This window comes from Pipistrellus hanaki, assembly GCF_964339955.1.
Source record: "Pipistrellus hanaki genome assembly, chromosome: X".
NCBI classification, from domain to species: Eukaryota; Metazoa; Chordata; class Mammalia; order Chiroptera; family Vespertilionidae; genus Pipistrellus; species Pipistrellus hanaki.
The window spans coordinates 97,710,078-97,727,305 of NC_140524.1; the positions used below are offsets into that span (position 1 = coordinate 97,710,078).

A 17,228-nucleotide genomic window follows, 5' to 3' on the forward strand; every position below is an offset into this window, starting at 1 on the left:
AGAGGGTCAGTGATTCAAAAAGCACAGCGAGTGCTGGGAAGATGACTTGAAAAACAAGTGTCTGTTCTCTGAAGTCTGTTTCTCACTGGCTGTTGACTAGAGTTGAAATTGGAAATGCTGTGAGCACTGATGATGGGAGGGAAGAGCAAGAACAGGGTTATACTGGTGGAAGAGTGGAGTGAGGGAGTTGGTTTAGCACAGCAGAATTCTTCTTTTTTTTTTTTTTTTAAATTCTATATTGTTGAAAATATTACCCCCAGTGACCTCTCCCAGCTCGCTCCTGCCCCCCCCACCCCAGCACAGGCCCTCACCCCACTACTGTCCGTGTCCATTGGTTATCCTTACATGCATGCGTATAAGTCCTTTGGTTGATCTGCCTTCCCTCTGAGGTTTGATGGTCTGTTTGATGCTTCTCTGTCTCTAAATCTATTTTTGTTCATCAGTTTATGTTGTTCATTATATCCCACAAATGAGTGAGATCATAGCAGGATTCCTTCCACGTCTCTGATACCACCTCTGTAGTCTTGGTCAAGACTATGGAACTATTCTGGACCTTTTTTTTTTAAATAAAAAAATCTATAAAATTATATTGATGAATCAGACTAAGGTTACTTTCAAATTTATTAAACTATGGAGGTCAGTAATTGACAAGGCGAGGCATGTCTTAAGAATTTCTTTATTGGCAGTAATTGGCTATCACTACAAGATCATTATAATTGGAAAGAATTTAATAGAGACATTGGGAACTCTGTGGAGAATGACTCTTTCCAGGCGCTCTTCCGTGGTGAGCAGGATGGGATCATTTTGCTTGTTTCTTCACTGGGATAACTTGTTCACTAACCCCTGGAACTCTTCGAAGCTAACTTCTCCATCTCCATTCTTGTCCAGTTCTTTAAAAAGATCCTCCAGGGAGTTTGGACCCTGGTGTTAGGCAAAGAGGAAGGGATGAGGAGAGGAGAGAAAATGAATCAGTTATGTGTTGCTACACATTCTCCGAAATGAGAGCACTGGGCCTGCATTCCAAGAAGGCAGCGGAGCTTTTGATCACATGATAGTGGTGGCAAAACCAACTTTAGCTGTAATTGCTCCATGTCACAGAACGGGCTACCCTTTTTCATTTCTTTAGCATACGTTTATTATTTTAATATTGATAATGTGTATTTTAATAGGATTTGTTTTCTATGCAATCTTAAGTATTGTATTTTTCCTTTATGCTTCTAAAAGCATTTAAAAATATTTTTAAAATTGATTTCAGAGAGGAAGGGAGAGGGAGAGAGATAGAAACATCAATGATGAGAATCATTGATCGGCTGCCTCCTGCACACCCCGCACTGGGGATCGAGCCTGCAACCCCGGCACGTGCCCTTGACCGGAACTGAACCCGGTACCCTTCAGTCAGCAGGCTGACGTTCTATCTACTGAGCCAAACAAGCTAGGGCTAAAACCATTTTTTTGAGATGGAGCCCAAGTGCTTCACTGGACTTCTGAGGGGCCCACACCCACAAATAGTTGAGGACCCCTGCCCCAAGGTTTCCTGGAAGCTGATGTGTGCCTGCCTGCAGGGCTGGGCTGGCATATAATCAAGGCATTGCCCATGGCTTATTGCTGGCTGGTACTGTGTCCAGGGCTTTCGGTAGCTTATGCAATCCTCTCAACCGCCCTGAGGGGGTGATCTTTACAGATGAGGAAACGGAGAATCTGAAACAGCTGTTGACTCACTCCAGGATCCACAGCTGGTAAATGGGGGCCTTGGAGTCCAAACATTGACTCCAGACCCCAGACCCTTAACCAGCAACTACCGTAGTTTTTTCCAAACCCTGGGCCACAGCCCACCTCCATGCTAGGCAAGATGACTTTGGATCAGTGGTTCTCACTCTTGGACATGCATCAGAATCACGAGATGGGCTTCCTGACCTTAGTAAATACAGATTTTAACTGTAAGAAGATGAGAAGATAATGGCTTATCAGGTCACTGAACTCAGCCACTATTCTTCTTCGTGCTAATGCTAGAAACTTTCTCACCAACTAAAACCAAAAACCTTTTCCTATGTCATATTGGCAGGAGGGACTTCTCTGGTTAAAATCTGGGAAGCAAATGCTTTCTTCTGAAGTTACAGCTGACAAGTGACCAAGTGGGATACAGCAACTGCAGCCCTTCCGTTTGGAAGCTGGCTTTCAGTTGCGAAGGGGAGAAAGCACATGGGAGGCAGACAGACAATCCACCTTTCCCCGTCTCTTTTTGCTTCTAGATGCGATTTGATTTAGACAATTCCGGGATGGTTCTTATGGCTAAAGAAATTGCATCCTTTCCCATTGAGAAATACATAGTTGCCTCACTAACACAAATTTAGTCGCTTAACACAAATGACCAGCAATTTAAATGCGTTTTGAAATATAAATGGGGTTCTACAGAAAATAATTTGTCAGGGGAAGAAACCTCTCTCACTGTGGATGTTTCTATCTCGCCCTCTCCCTTCCTCTCTGAAATCAAATCTCTTAACAGACTGCCCCGTAAGCGTTGGTCTTGAGAGATCCTACGTATAATGGTGAAGAGCGTCCAAGGCCAAATAATATTAATTTACTGGCTTCTGTTTTCCCAAAGCCTGGCACGGACGGGCTGAATGCAGGCTGAAGGTCTTTGTGTGTTTGCGTGGCAACCTGTGCATCTTCCAGCTTGGCAGAAGTGCCATCGCTGCTTTCATTACTATGGCTGGTCCAGAGAGTTCTGTGCTAAGGCTATGGGGGAGCGGAGGCTGGGCCCCTGCTTTCCAGGAGCTTGCCATATGAAATGTGGTCTGCCACCAGCGGAGGAGAGCACACGTGATGTGCTGTCCCTCTGTGACGCCTGTTTTGCTGCTGTGTCCTCTTCCCCAGGTGGAACTCTGATCAATATCTCAGAACTCAGCCTCTTCCGGGCTCTCTTTCTCTCCCCTCCCGCCATCAGAGGCCCATTCAGGCACTTACTTTTAGTAAACTGGGGAATTCGGTCTGGATCAATTGTCTCAGCTCCTCCATCGACAGCTGATTTGGATCGCCTTCTTTAGCTGCGTATTTTTCAAAAATGCTCTTCAGTTCGCTGGGAGACATTTTTGCACTCATCTTGGTGTCCTGTAAATCGGGAAAGACACGAACTTACCAAAAAGCTCAAATGTGGAGTTTTAGACTAATGATCGCCAGCAGGAGTTCCTTGCCATCGGGCTATTTCCTTGGCACAGATGGGGGACAGTAAAGAAAAGGCTGGGGACCGGAGTGAGGGGCCAGGGGGAGGAAGAGAAGAGAGGGAGTGGAAATTGTGGGAAACACACCAGGGGACTGCAAACATATTTTAAAAATAATCATTGTAGACAGTATGTTAAATGCCTATTCTTAGAGGACATCTGTTAAGAGATAGTCCCTGAAGCCAAACACTTTAATTAGTAATTATGACATTCTTCCCTTTTTCCATACCTGGCTGCCCTCCGTAGGCTGGGGTCTTGCAGAAACCCCAAAACAGCTTCTAGCCTTTAAATGACTGGTAATCTCGTTAGAGAGCACAAACCTGCTTTCTCCTCAGACCATCATCTCTCATACCATTCTGAAAGGAGGCAGGAAGAGCTCCAGGTAGAACTAAAAGCAAGCACACTCACCTGGTCGCTGAGCAGCAAGGCAGCTGGGAGAACAAGACGGGAGTATGGAGAGAGGAGCAGGTTAGCTGGCTTTTATAGCCTGTGCAGACGGACACACCGCCCTGATGATGAAATTTTCCTTTCGTTTGCCATTTAGAGGTAATTATTAATGGTTTTTGAAATCCAATCTTAAGACTGCATGCACCTTATAATTAAGGGTGTTGTAAAATTGGCCAACCGGCACAGACTTGTTAAAGCACCTGACCTGTAGAATGGGTTCCTAGGTTTACCGAGGTCAAGAGGAACAGTTCAAAGAGGAGTCTCCCAGGTAGGGACAGTCATCTCCGGCAGGACTTTAGCCACCAGGAGGCAGTACCCTGGCTACAAGGGAAAGCTTCAGCCTAGTAAGAAAACACAGACCATGACTAAAACATATTTCTATCCATGAGGCAGGGGAAGCTGTATGAAATCTGTGTGCCACACCTCAAATGGTCCGTTAGGCAATTTAAAATGTTTAGGGGTGCCCTAACCAGTTTGGCTCAGTGGATGGAGCATCGGCCTGCGGATTGAAGGGTCCCAGGTTCGATTCCAGTCAAGGGCATGTACCTTGGTTGCGGGCACATTCCCAGTAGGGGCTGTGCAAGAGGCAGCTGATCAATGTTTCTCTCTCATCGTCGATGTTTCTAACTCTTTATCCCTCTGTCTTCCTCTCTGTAAAAAATCAATAAAATATATTTTTAAAAATAAAATAAAATATCCAGGGGCAGTGCAGACAGGTTTTCCCGGGTTGTGTTTTTGACAGGTAGGACAAGTAAGATAGGCACTTTTCAAGGCCTTATGTATTTTTATTTTGCTTTTATTTTTAAAATATATTTTTACTGATTTCAGAGAGGAAGGGAGAGAGAGAGAGAGAGAGAAACATCAGTGATGAGAGGGAATCATTGATCAGCTGCTTCCTGCACGCCCCACGTGGGGATCGAGCCCACCACCTGGGTATGTGCCCTGACAGGGAAATGCACCATGACCTCCTGGTTCATAGGTTGACACTTAACCACTGAACCACACCAGCTGGGCTTCACAGCCTTATTAATATTTTCCCACCAATATTCATTCATAAATGCTATCATTTTGTCTGTGGACCGAATGCATGCACAGTAAAGAGTGGAAACTTCCCAGTCTCTGGGAGGACTGGGTTGTTATTTGGTCTGAACCAGACCTTTCTCTTTTATCAAACTAGCAATTTTTAGATTTCTAATCTTGTGGGGTGTTTTTTCTTCTTCTTCTCCTTTTTTTTCTAAAGCTAATTGTTGGGCTTCTCTAGCCAGTTTTTCTAAATTACCAGCTGGGGAATTATCCCTTTGGACCCTGACAGGGGTTTCACCTGCTGATTTCTTGAAGGGTTGCATTCCTTGCAGAAGTTCAGCGAGGTGATTTTCTTGAGCTTCCAGAGAGTCAAGTTTAGAATGCCCCGGGATCTTAATACTAACTAGCTAACGCATCAGGTGAAAGTATAGCAAACAATAATTCCCGAACATATGGGCCATTAGTTTTATTTCCCCTGGAAGTGAGGAAGCCACATTGTTTCCATAACATTACAAAGTCATGAGCTGCTCCACAGGCTTATGGACTACAGTATAAACGCTGGGAGTTTTGCCCTGGGCTAAAACATAAGCCAGAGCGAAAAGCATACAATTCAGCCTGCTGAGCTGAGGGAGCCACAGGTAAAAATGCCTCAATTACTTCCATTGCATAATCAGCACGGCACTTTTCCATTTTCATGTCTAAAACATGAACCATCTGTAACGCGTGGGAAAACAGCTTTACCCACAGGGGCCTCCGGCAAGTCACGGGGAGGTCTCAGGAGGCGATCTGTCAGTGTCAGGCAGTCAGGAGGGGCCTTATGGGTCTCGAAGGGCAAAGAATCGTTGGCTTGAGGTTATTGCAATGCCAGAGAGTTGTGTGAGGAGCAATTAGCAGAAGGATTTCATCAGAAAGAAGGCAGCTAACGGAAAGACGCTGGGTATAAGGAGGATTCAGGAGGGCGTCTGCTGAGGGGTACAGAGATGGTTCGAGGGGATCTTGCCACATTGTTCTTAGTGGCCTCAATCCAGAGGGCAGTGGCAATAATGGCTCTAAGGCAAGGGGGGGGTGAGGAGTCCAGTTGCTGACTATAGTATCCCAGGCATCTATCGTGGTCCCCATGGTTTGTGGGTGAATAGAATATCCCAAGTGCATTCCCCCCCTTTTTAAAAAATGACATTTTATTTTTTATTTTTATTTATTTATTATCTAAAGTTTCACATATGTCTCCTTTTCCCCCTGGCTTGTGACCGCTCCCCCCTCCAGCCATTCCCACCCCGGGCAAGCCCCCACCGCCCCAGTGTCTGTGTCCATTGGTCATGCTAATATGCATGCATGCAAGTCCTTTGGTTGCTCTTTAGCCCCCACCCTCTCCTGCCAAGGGCATGCCCTTTCTTTTCATATACAAAAGGGAAAAGGGGGCCCTAGCTGGTTTGCTCAGTGGTTAGAGTGTCAGCCTATAGACTAAGCAGGGGTCTTCAAACTACGGCCCGCGGGCCACATGCAGCCCCCAGGGGAGTCTGATCCTGCTCGCCAGGTTTTTTGGGCAGTGAGCGCAGCCAAGGTGTTACAGTAGGGATTAGTAGTTCATATAGTCCGGCCCTCCAGCTCTCTGAGGGACCGTGATCTGGCCCCCACTTTAAAAAGTTTGAGGACCCCTGGACTAAAGGGTCACAGTTTCAATTCCCAGTCAAGGGCATGCACCCCGGTTGCAGGCTGGATCCCTGGCCCAGGTCAGGGTGTGTGGGGGAGGCAACCAATCAATGTGTCTTCCTCACGTTGATGTTTCTCTCTCTCTCTCTCTCTCTCTCCCTCTCCTCCCTCCCTTCCACTCTCTAAAAATCAATGGAAAATATCCTCGTGTGAGGATTAAAAAAAAAAAAAAAAAAAGGAAAAAGGGATCTGATCTTTGGGATGTACAAGAGCAGTGGGTTTATTAAACCCTTCTTTAAGTCTTTATAGGCTGTGTCCTCCCATTCTTCCCATACCATTGGGTCAGAACAGTCATTCTTCTTCTTTTAAAAAAAAAAAATTTTTTTTGATTTTTTTTTTTTTTTTTTTTTTTTTTTTTTTACAAAGAGAAAGGGAGAGGGATAGAGAGCTAGAAACACGATGAGAGAGAAACATTGACCAGCTGCCTCCTGCACCGCCCCCACCGGAGATGTGCCGGCAACCAAGGTACATGCCCTTGACCTGAATCGAACCTGGGACCTTTCAGTCCGCAGGCCAACGCTCTATCCACTGAGCCAAACCGGTTTTGGCAGGACAGTCATTCTTTAGTAAAGCATGCAGAAGTTTTGTCATAAGAGAGATTCCTTATCAGCTTGAAGAAAAGTTTCTCCAAGCTGATTGGAGCCGATTAAGGATTAGAAAAAGCCCTGAAGCTCCTCAGAGACTCCTCTTTGAGGAGCAGGAGGACCTTGAGAAGGCCGGTTCGAAGGCTAATTACAAGGCTGAGGGTGCCCGAAGCATTTAAACTTTTGACAATCCCTTTTCCAACATCCTGGCTCTTTGCAAAAATGAGCAGAAACTTGGAGCTTTTGGTTTCCCATTGGGGCTTTCCTTTGCCAAGGCTGAAAATGAAAAATCATGGCAGTCTTACTTCTAGGTGGCTCATCGAGAGTACAAGCAATGCCGAAACCGGTTTGGCTCAGTGGATAGAGCATTGGCCTGCGGACTGAAAGGTCCCAGGTTCCATTCCAGTCAAGGGCATGTACCTGGGTTGCGGCACATCCCCTGTCGGTGGTGTGCAGGAGGCAGCTGGTCTTTGTCTCTCTCTCATTGATGTTTCTAACTCTCTATCCCTCTCCCTTCCTCTCTGTAAAAAATTAATAAAATATATATTTATAAAAAGAGTACAAAAAAAGAAACATCTGAAGGAAGGCCGGAATTCTCCTTTAGTGACCTTTTGTTGATTATAATAGCCATGAACGGATTCTGTGAGCAAGTCTGAATTTTGCTGCAATTCACCAGGCTTTGGGAAATTGCTCCATATAGTTCTCTAGCAAGTTCTCTAATTTCTTCCCTCACAATTAGAGACTTATTTTTCTAAATCTGTTTCAGGATGATCCCGTTGGGCAATTCCCATTCAATGTTGAGCTGGATCTTCCCCAATGAACACAAATTAGCTTGTCTAAGTCAGAAAACTTGGACTGATAGGTCTGAATACTAATCAGATTCCTCAGCAAACTTGTGAGGGTCCTTAGGAAATTCTTTTCTCCAGGGAACATAGGAAACAAGGTTCGTTATGATCCCGAGAGCTCTTAACTTTAAACAAAAAGGTCCTGATGAGTTGAGAAGGAAGGAGTGGGAGCGAATTCAGGGGAAGAAGGCGCCAGAGGGGAACTGGGGATAAGGTAGCATGGTATAGAGGTGGAGCTTGAAATAAGGATTTGGAGAAAAAGACCTTAAGGATACTGGAGAAGAAGCCTATGGCAAAATATTCATAGGCCTTAGCCTGTCGGGTTCAGTGGATATCAGTGGATAGAGCGTCAAGCCTGTGGACTGAAGGGTCCTGGGTTCGAGTCCTGGTCAGGGCACATGCCTGGGTTTCGGGCTTGATCCCCGGTAGGGGCAGTGCAGGAGGCAGCCAATCAATGTTTCTCTTTCTTCATTGATGTTTCTATCTCTCTCCCCCTCTTCATTCCTCTCTGAAATCAATAAGAAAAAAAAAATATATATATCTCACACAAAAACAAATTGGAGAATTTTTATTAAAAAATAAAAGAGGGAATAGGGTACCTGGAGGTGGATCCCGAGACAGTGGAGTCGAGGGGAATGGCAAGACAGCCACGTAGATGAAGAGCATGCGGGAAGCCATTTTTCTCTCTTTCAAAATTCAGTTGTCTCTGTTAATTTGAACACTTTATTTTGCAAAGAGGCCACTTCAGATTCTTGATCTCATTTGGAAGTCTCCACATGCCATTCAAAATAGGCATTCCTATTGTTTTTGAGATTCAGTGCTGCTATTGTCCAATTCGCTTTTAAGAAAATGAAGTTTGGGAATCTCAGAAATTCCCCACAGTGGCCACTGATTTTCTGAATTACTGATGGCCACATCTGTCCATTAGTTAAATATGTGCATAAAAAGTGTTCGAGTCCCTGCAGGAGGGATCGTCTTAAATATTAAATAACTGAGACCCCATTTTTCAGAGACTTTTCTCTAGAGCAAGGGTCCCAAAGCAGGTTGCAACAGCTCAAATTCCCTGCACGGTAGAAATCAGCCAGCCTCGCTCTAGAACATTCTGATCATAGAAGGATCAGGCCTGAAGTTTAAAAATGCACTTCTGGGAAACAACCTGCTTTCTGGAGAGCCTGGCTATATGTAAGCTGAGCGGCACTTTTTTTTAATGAGATAGCCTGGTCTAATACTCAGCCAGAAGCTAATTTCAGTAGAAATAGCCTGTTTCAAAGGAGATTGAACCCAAGCCAGCTGGTCTCCAAAGATAACCTGACCCTGAAGGAGAAATCAGACTGCCCAGCCATCTCGGGTACTCACAGACAAACAACAGCAGACAAATGAGCAAAGCCTTTTAAACAAACAAGACTTTAAAGCCCTAGCTGGTTTGGCTCAGTGGATAGAGCATCAGCCTTCGGACTGAAAGGTCCCGGGTTCGACTCCGGTCAGGGGCATGTACCTTGGTTGCGGGCACATCCCCAGTAGGGGGGCGTGCAGGAGGCAGTGGATCCATGATTAACTCTCATTATTGATGTTTCTATCTCCCTCTCCCTTACTCTCTGAAATAAATAAAAACATATTTAAAAAAAGACACTTTATTTAAAAAAAATTTATTTATTTTTTTACAGAGAGGAAGGGAGAGGGATAGAAAGTTAGAAACATCGATGAGGGAGAAACATTGATCAGCTGCCTCCTGCACACCCCCCACTGGGGATGTGCCTGCAACCAAGGTACATGCCCTTGACTGGAATCAAACCTGGGATCATTCAGTCCGCAGACCAACGCTCTATCCACTGAGCCAAACCAGTTAGGCAAAAAAAAAAAAAAAAAAAAAAAAAAAAGACACTTTATACAGTTTTCGAATAAAACCTTGATTGAGAGCTTCAAAATGCAAAAAGCGGAAGCTCAATTCCAGGAGAAGCCCGCAGTCAGCCCACGGGCTTTGGTGGCGCCAGTTGCTCACTTGCTCTGATGCCGTTAGGTTCAAGAAGTGGGGGAGAATATACACAATAATTGGTTGTTTTATTTTCAAAGCAAGATTACCAAGTGACATGATCATTTTTCAACTTTTTAATTTGTTATTCCCATATGTGCTTTTTATTTATGACCCTTTTTCTCACCAAACATATTTTGTTAATCATTCCAGAAACTTGTGAAAACACTTGACTCACTACTTACACATTTATGTAATTTTCTCTGTTCCTTTATTATGTTACCTATGAACTGAGGCTTGAACTATTGAACTGCATTTCTCTTGATGCTCTTTAGTTCCAAGATTCTAGGAACTTATTTACCTTGGAGAACAAATGTGAAATCTTACCGAGTTCCTTAAAAGTTTTCTGCCAGTCCTGTGTATTTACCATTCCATGTACCTTTGCTGTCTTGTATGTGTTATTCTTGCTTTCATTACAGATTATTTGACTTTGGTATGCAATAGTACTGACCATGTATTAATATTCTTTGGTTACAGATAGGCATTTTCTTAAATAAACTTTTAAAAAATATATATTTTATTGATTTTTTACAGAGAGGAAGAGAGAGGGATAGAGAGTTAGAAACGTCGATGAGAGAGAAACATCGATCAGCCGTCTCCTGCATACTCCCTACTGGAGATGTGCCCGCAACCAAGGTACATGCCCTTGACCAGAATCGAACCTGGGACCCTTCAGTCCACAGGCCGACGCTCTATCCACTGAGCCAAACCGGTTTCAGCAGCATTTTGTTTTTAGTTGTAAAATTTTACACAAAAATATCCTGATTTTGGTAATGTATTTTAATCAAGATAGTAGAGAATTTTTGGTGTTTTTTAGATTTATGCTTTGTCTTACCTGGGAGGTAGTAGGCTTTTGTTGAATAATCATAACAAGAAATATCCTTTTCCTCTAAGGTGGTTCTCAACCTTCCTAATGCCTCGGCCCTTTATACAGTTCCTCCTGTTGTGGTGACCCCCAGCCATAAAATTATTTTCGTTGCTACTTCATAACTAATTTTCTTACTGTTATTAATGGTTATGTAAATATCTGTGTTTTCCAATGGTCTTAGGCTCTATAGCTGCGCTTATCAACCTGTGTGTCACGAGCCACAGGAACCGCTAGCAGGGTCACCTAAGACCATCAGAAAACACAGCTATTTACATTATGATTCATAACAGAAACAAAATTACAGTTATGAAGTAGCAACGAAAATAATTTTATGGTTGGGGGTCACCACAACATGAAGAACTGTATTAAAGGGTCGCGGCATTAGAAAGGTTGAGAATCACTGCTCTAAGACCTTTAAAAAAATTAAAATCTATAGAAAAGTTGCAAAAGTAGTCAATGAACATCAACCCACCTTTCACCCAGATGTACTAATCACTAACATTTCCACACTTGCTTTTTCTGTCTATGGATGGACATTTCCCCCAACCTGGAACCATTTGAGAATTAGTTACCGTACAGACATTCTGACACTCCTCAGAATGTGTATATTGTGTATATTCTCCCCCACTTCTTGAACCTAACTGAAATGCCTGAGCATCTTCTAAGACAAGGGCATTGTCCTACACAAGCACAATGCCATTATTACAGTCCATATTTTAATACCTCAGTTGTGGAAATAGCATCTTATATGATCTGTTCTCTCAAATTACCACTTGTGAGCTAAAATCAATATGGCAGTTGTTATATTTCTTGAGTCTGTATTGAAGAAATGACTTTAATAACTATATGTGATCTTAATAACTATGATATATAACTATGATTTTAATAACTATATGTTACATGGCTGATAACATGTTATGTATAAAACACATGGCATATATTATATGAGGACGTGTGTACATATGAAATTAACTCTAAAAAAACATTTAGAAAAGTATTGGTTAATAGTGTTTGCCGAAACCGGTTTGGCTCAGTGGATAGAGCGTCAGTCTGCGGACTGAAGGGTCCCAGGTTCGATTCCAGTCAAGGGCATGTACCTTGGTTGCGGGCACATCCCCGGTGAGGGGTGTGCAGGAGGCAGCTGGTCGATGTTTCTCTCTCATCGATGTTTCTAGCTCTCTATCCCTTTCCTTTTCTCTCTGTAAAAAATCAATAAAATATATTTAAAAAAACCAGTGTTTTAGGATACAAAGCTCTCATTTTAAGGGAAGACCTCTAATTAAAACAGGCCTCTGGCTGCTTGTTGTCAGAACTTAGGCTTGTAGTGAATGCTAATAGAACTTGGAAAACAATCTGAGAGTCTTCTTAAATTTTCACTTGCTTCCTTCTGCCAGTCACATCTCTCATCTCTTATTTTCCCTTTTCCCTGTAGATGCAGGTGGGAGGGTAAATCTGCATTGGGAAACAAAATCCACCATTAGATATTGTCATGAAACATTAACTAAAAATATATGGGGACGGGCGATAAACACAGGGTGTGTTCAAAAGAGGGCATTTTGAAACCAGAGCAGGGGAAAAAGTGACAGGTACAAGATTGGTCATGGAAAAATGGAGAGGCAAAGGTTATTTAACACCTCACTGTTCAACTGCTTGATCTTTGGACAGACTTAAGTTTTTCCTGGGAAAGTCAAGAGTAACTTATTTTAAAAGCTCCTGGTACCACAGGCCTCCACAGATAATGTTATTCTTTTTTTTTTTTTTTAAATAAATCTTTATTGTTCAGATTATTACAAATGTTCCTCTTTTTCCTCCCCACCATTGCTCCCCTCCACCAGGTTCCCACCCCACCCTCTGCCCTTTCCCCACCCCCCATTGTCCTCATTCATAGGTGCACAGTTTATGTTCAGTCTCTTCCCTCATCCACCACTCCCCTTTTCCCCGAGAATCGTCAGTTCACTCCCCTTCCATACCTCTGATTCTATTATATTCACCAGTTAATATTGTTCATCAGATTTTTTTCCCCCTTGGTTTTTAGATTCACTTGTTGATATTTAACGTATTTGTTGTTCATAAGTTTTATCTTTATCTTCTTCCTCTTCCTAAAGAACCCCCTTCAGCAATTCATATAATTCTGGTTTGGCGGTGATGAACTTTAGCTTTTTTTTATTTATTGGTGAAGCTCTTTATCTGGCCTTCGATTCTGAGTGATAGCTTTGCTGGGTAGAATATTTTTGGCTGTCACAGATATGTTATTCAACTCCAAGTCCATAGTAGGCAGTGCCTGGAGATGCACCTTTGGGAAGATGGTACAGAGTCAGTATCTGGGCCCTGCAAAACCAATGGGTGGGAAGTGCTGTCTGTGGGTTCGTGTTGTCTTTGATCTTGAGGTTTAAGAAAGACCCTGACTGAAATGCAGCTGTCCCTAAAGGGAAGCACCCTTCCCTTTGCCTGCCTTCCCTGTACGCCACGACAGAGCTTACCTTCTTTCCCATGTCCAGCCTTTGCCTGGGCTGTGAGGCTCAATGATTTGGGGGCATGAGCTCCCAGAAGCCTCTACATCATAGCTCCGTGATCAACAAGCCTTGGCTCGCGAGCCACATGTGGCTCTTTGGGCCCTTGAGTGTGGCTCTTCCACAAAATACCACGGCCTGGGCAAGTCTGTGTTGAAGAAGTGGCGTTAGAAGAGTTTAAGTTTAGAAAATGTGGCTCTCCAAAGAAATTTCAATCGTTGTACTGTTGATACTTGGCTCTGTTGACTAATAAGTTTGCCGACCACTGTCATAGCCCATACTTACTGAGGTCTGATTTTTTTAAAGATATATGTTTATTGATTTCAGAGAAGAAGGGAGAGGGAGAGAGACAGAAATATCAATAATGAGAGAGAATCTTTGATTGGCCGCCTCCCGTATGTCCCCCACCAGGGATTGAGCCCACAACCCGGACATGCACCCTGCTGGGAATGGAACTATGACCTCTTTGTTCATAGGCGGGCACTCAACCACTGAGCCACACTGGCGGGGCTGAGGTCTGATTTTTACCCTGGAGTGTGTAATGCTCCAATATCTGACTTATTAGCTTGAGAAATCCTCATAGCACCCCTCTGTGGAGCCATTCATGGACCTCTTCAAGGTCACATCACTGGGGATTGGTAGGTCTTGGATTCAAGTCCAGGCCTGACCTTCACCCTCAGCCACCATTCTAACTGCCCCTCCCTGGGGGAGGACTTCTGCGAGCAGAGCAGGTCAGTGTTAGCATGAGGCCCAGAGGTAGGACTTAAACTTAAATGTGTGGTCACACCTGAAGCTATAAGCACATTCTCTTCCTGATGGAAGTAAACTAGACCTTTCTTGTATTGGTGGAAAAAGGAAGTTTAAACGGCCGTAAAATATATACACATTTATAGCTCGCTTCGTACTTTCACCATTGTAGATTCCATCCTCACGCTGCTCCTTGATGCTGCAGGCTGGGAAGACAGAAAGGGGAGTAACGGTCCTGCATCAGGTGGGCGGTGGGCTTGGGTGAGGTGCCTGTGGACTGAAGTGACCACCTGCCTCTTGGGAGAATCCACAGCGTCTCAGAGACCTTCCGCTGCTCTTAGGCCCACTGACCTAAGAGCCCCATTTTAGATGAAAATCCAGGGAGAGCTCCTTATGGAGCACTTGATTCGAATCTGAGACCGTGCTGAACTCTGTCGGAGACATATAAGATGAGCCCATGCTTTATGAGAGGAGGTACATATATGAAAGAATGAAGGAGGTTAAAGTTGTATATAAAAGACTGTATCCATTTCCTATCGCTGCCGTGACAAATGACTACAAACTTAGTGGCTTAACACAAGGCACATTTCCTTAAAGTCCTGGAGCTCAGAAACATAAAGTTGTTCCTTCTGGAGGCTCTAGGGGAGAACCTGTTTCTTTGCCTTTTCCAGCTTCTGGAGGCTGCCTGCATTCTTTGGCTTGTGGCCCCTTCCTCCATCTTCAAAGCCAGCAGGGTGGCCTCTTCCAATCTCTCTCTCTCTCTCTCTCTCTCTCACACACACACACACACACGCACACCCCTCTACTTTATTTATTTTTTTTTCTTCTCATTTTTTATTAAGGTATTTTTTGTGTACATACCTTACCAATCCCCACCCCACTCCCACTCCCCTACATGCCCTCCCTCCCCAGAGTTTTGAGTCCATTGGTTATGCTTATATGCATGCATACAGGTCCTTCGGTTCATCTCTTATCTCCTCCATATCTCCCTACCCTCCCTGCTGTAATTTGACAGTCTGTTTCTTTTACTGTCTCTGTATCTATCTTTTTGTTCATCAGTTTATAATGTTCCTTATTATCTATAAATGAGTGAGATCATGTAGTGTCTCTCTATCATTGACTGGCTTATTTCACTCAGCATAATGTTCTCCAATTCCATTCAGGTCACTGCAAATGATAAGAATTCCTTTTTTATGGCAGCATAGTATTCCATAGTGTAGATGTACCATAGTTTTTGGATCCAATCATTTGCTGACGGGCACGTAGGCTGTTTCCAAATCCTAGCTATTGTAAATTGTGCTGCTATGAACATAGGGGTGCATATATCCTTTTTGATTGGTGTTTCTAGTTTCTTGGGATATATTCCTAGACGTGGGATTACTGGGTCAAACGGGAGTTCCATTTTCAGTTTTTTGAGGACACTCCATACTGTTCCTCACAGTGGCTGCACCAGTCTGCATTCCCACCAGCAGTGCACGAGGGTTCCTTTTTCTCCGCATCCTCGCCAGCACTTGTTGTTTGCTGATTTGTTGATGTTGGCCATTCTGACAGGTGTGAGATGGTACCGCATTGTTGTTTTGATTTGCATCTCTCACACACCTCTACTTTATTGTCGCATCTTCATCTCCGACTCTGACCCTCTTGCCTCACTCTTCTAAAGACCCTGTGGTGACACTGAGACCATCCGGAAAACCCAGGGTAATCCTCATCTCAAGAGCCTTAGTTTAATCATATCTGCAAAGTCCCCTTTGCCACGTAAGGTAACACATTCACAGGTCCTTAGGACTAGGAGTTGGACATCTTTGGGAGCCCATTATTCAGCCTACCAGAACGGCTGATTGCAGATGAATGAAGTCTATAGCTTATTTATTTCGTAGGGTGAGCATAACAATGGTATTACTTGTGGGGCAATAAGAACTAGAGTGTGTCCCTGACGCATGAGCCCTTGTGCGATGGTAGGGAAAAGACATCTTAGGGAAAGTAGTGGAGAGGTGATATGTATGTAGTGGGGTTGTGGGGAGGGGAGCAGAGGGGCCATCGGCAATGGCCTTGGTTGCCTGAGGTAGACACCACAGGTTAGAATAGGTGGGGACCGCTAGGTGGGCACTGGAAATATCAGGGGGAACACTGTGTAAAGGATATGATTGTCTGACCACTATACTCTACAGCTGCAACTAATACAAAATAATACTGAGTGTAATTGAAAAATTTTTTTTAAAAGAGAGAGAATGTATGAGGAGAGCAGAACTAGTTTCTGAATGAGGTGGAATCTGAGTGCCCCGTTGGAGAGTTTAGATTTAATTTGCAGCAATGCAGCAGAGTATTACCGTCTTTCCCCGAAAATAAGACATCCTCCGAAAATAAGACCTAGCGCATGGAAAGATAAGACATCCCCTGAAAATAAGACCTAGCGCAACTTTGGGAGAAAAAATTAATATAAGACACTGTCTTATTTTGGGGGAAACAGGGTACTTAACATAACATTGATATAAAATTGGTTTACACTTTATGCTCAACTGGACTGTGACTCAGAGAATCAAAATTAGAAGCAGGTATAAAAAATGGACAGAAAAACTAATGGATCTCCTCTCTCTCCAGCTCCATTTTCTCCGCTGTCGGGGGGGCCCGGCCGGTACCCCAGGGGGATCCAGGAGATGGGGAGACGGGCGGGGGTCGGGGTGGAGGGAGCAATGGCCCCAGTGAGTTTGGGGGGAAGTAACCAGGCAGGGGAGGGGTAGAACAAGGAGGGGGCCTCAGGGCCCCCTCGAACTATGGATGAGCGAGTGCTGGGGCTTCTTCCTCAAGGTGGGGGCTGAGGGGGCCTAGGGCTGGTGGGTGGGGAGCCTGGGGGCCCTGGCGAGCCTCCTGGTGGCAGAGACCCTGGTGGGGATGGTGGGGCTCCAGGGAGGCCGAGAGAAGCAAGACATCGGGAACATTCTGCAGCAGATAATGACCATCATGGACCAGAGCCTGAACGAGGCCCAGGCCAAGAAACACGCCCTAAACGGCCACTGAGCGCAGCCTGCGCTCTTTAACATCCTGGGTGAGATCCAGGAGACCAGCCTCAGCATCCGAAGCTCCAGGAGGAGGAGCCGGTGGACCCCGAGTTTATGCCCTTGGACAACATGCAGAAGGTATGGCTGGGATGAAGACAGAAGAGAAACAGTCCAGAGATGGAAGACGCTGAGGACGCCTCGCCATACTAGCAGTCAACAGCTGTGCATCGCTGCAGGATGCCCAGGACCAA

The 17,228-nt window shown here is 44.5% G+C and overlaps 2 protein-coding genes across 6 annotated transcripts in view; one reads left to right on the forward strand and one right to left on the reverse strand.

Annotated features, from left to right (window-relative positions):
• Positions 1-17,228, forward strand: part of CTPS2 (CTP synthase 2) — a 123,916-nt gene that overhangs the window by 57,728 nt on the left and 48,960 nt on the right. The gene's annotated exons all lie outside the window — the stretch shown is intronic.
• On the reverse strand, positions 606-3,750 carry S100G (S100 calcium binding protein G). Its single transcript, XM_084869925.1, has 3 exons — positions 3,627-3,750; positions 2,965-3,108; positions 606-921 (listed from the first exon to the last, which is right to left on the reverse strand). Exons 2-3 carry the CDS (start codon positions 3,097-3,099, stop codon positions 817-819), a joined length of 240 nt encoding a protein of 79 aa, XP_084726051.1. The 5' UTR covers positions 3,100-3,108; positions 3,627-3,750; the 3' UTR covers positions 606-816.

What these genes read in the sequence shown, in the direction of transcription:
- S100G (XM_084869925.1), bottom strand. Translation starts at nt 3,099, where the DNA reads ATGAGTGCAAAAATGTCTCCCAGCGAACTGAAGAGCATTTTTGAAAAA. An exon ending in AATTCCCCAGTTTACTAAAA is followed by an intron (nt 922 to 2,964) that starts GTAAGTGCCTGA and finishes GCCTAACACCAG; the next exon opens with GGTCCAAACTCCCTGGAGGA.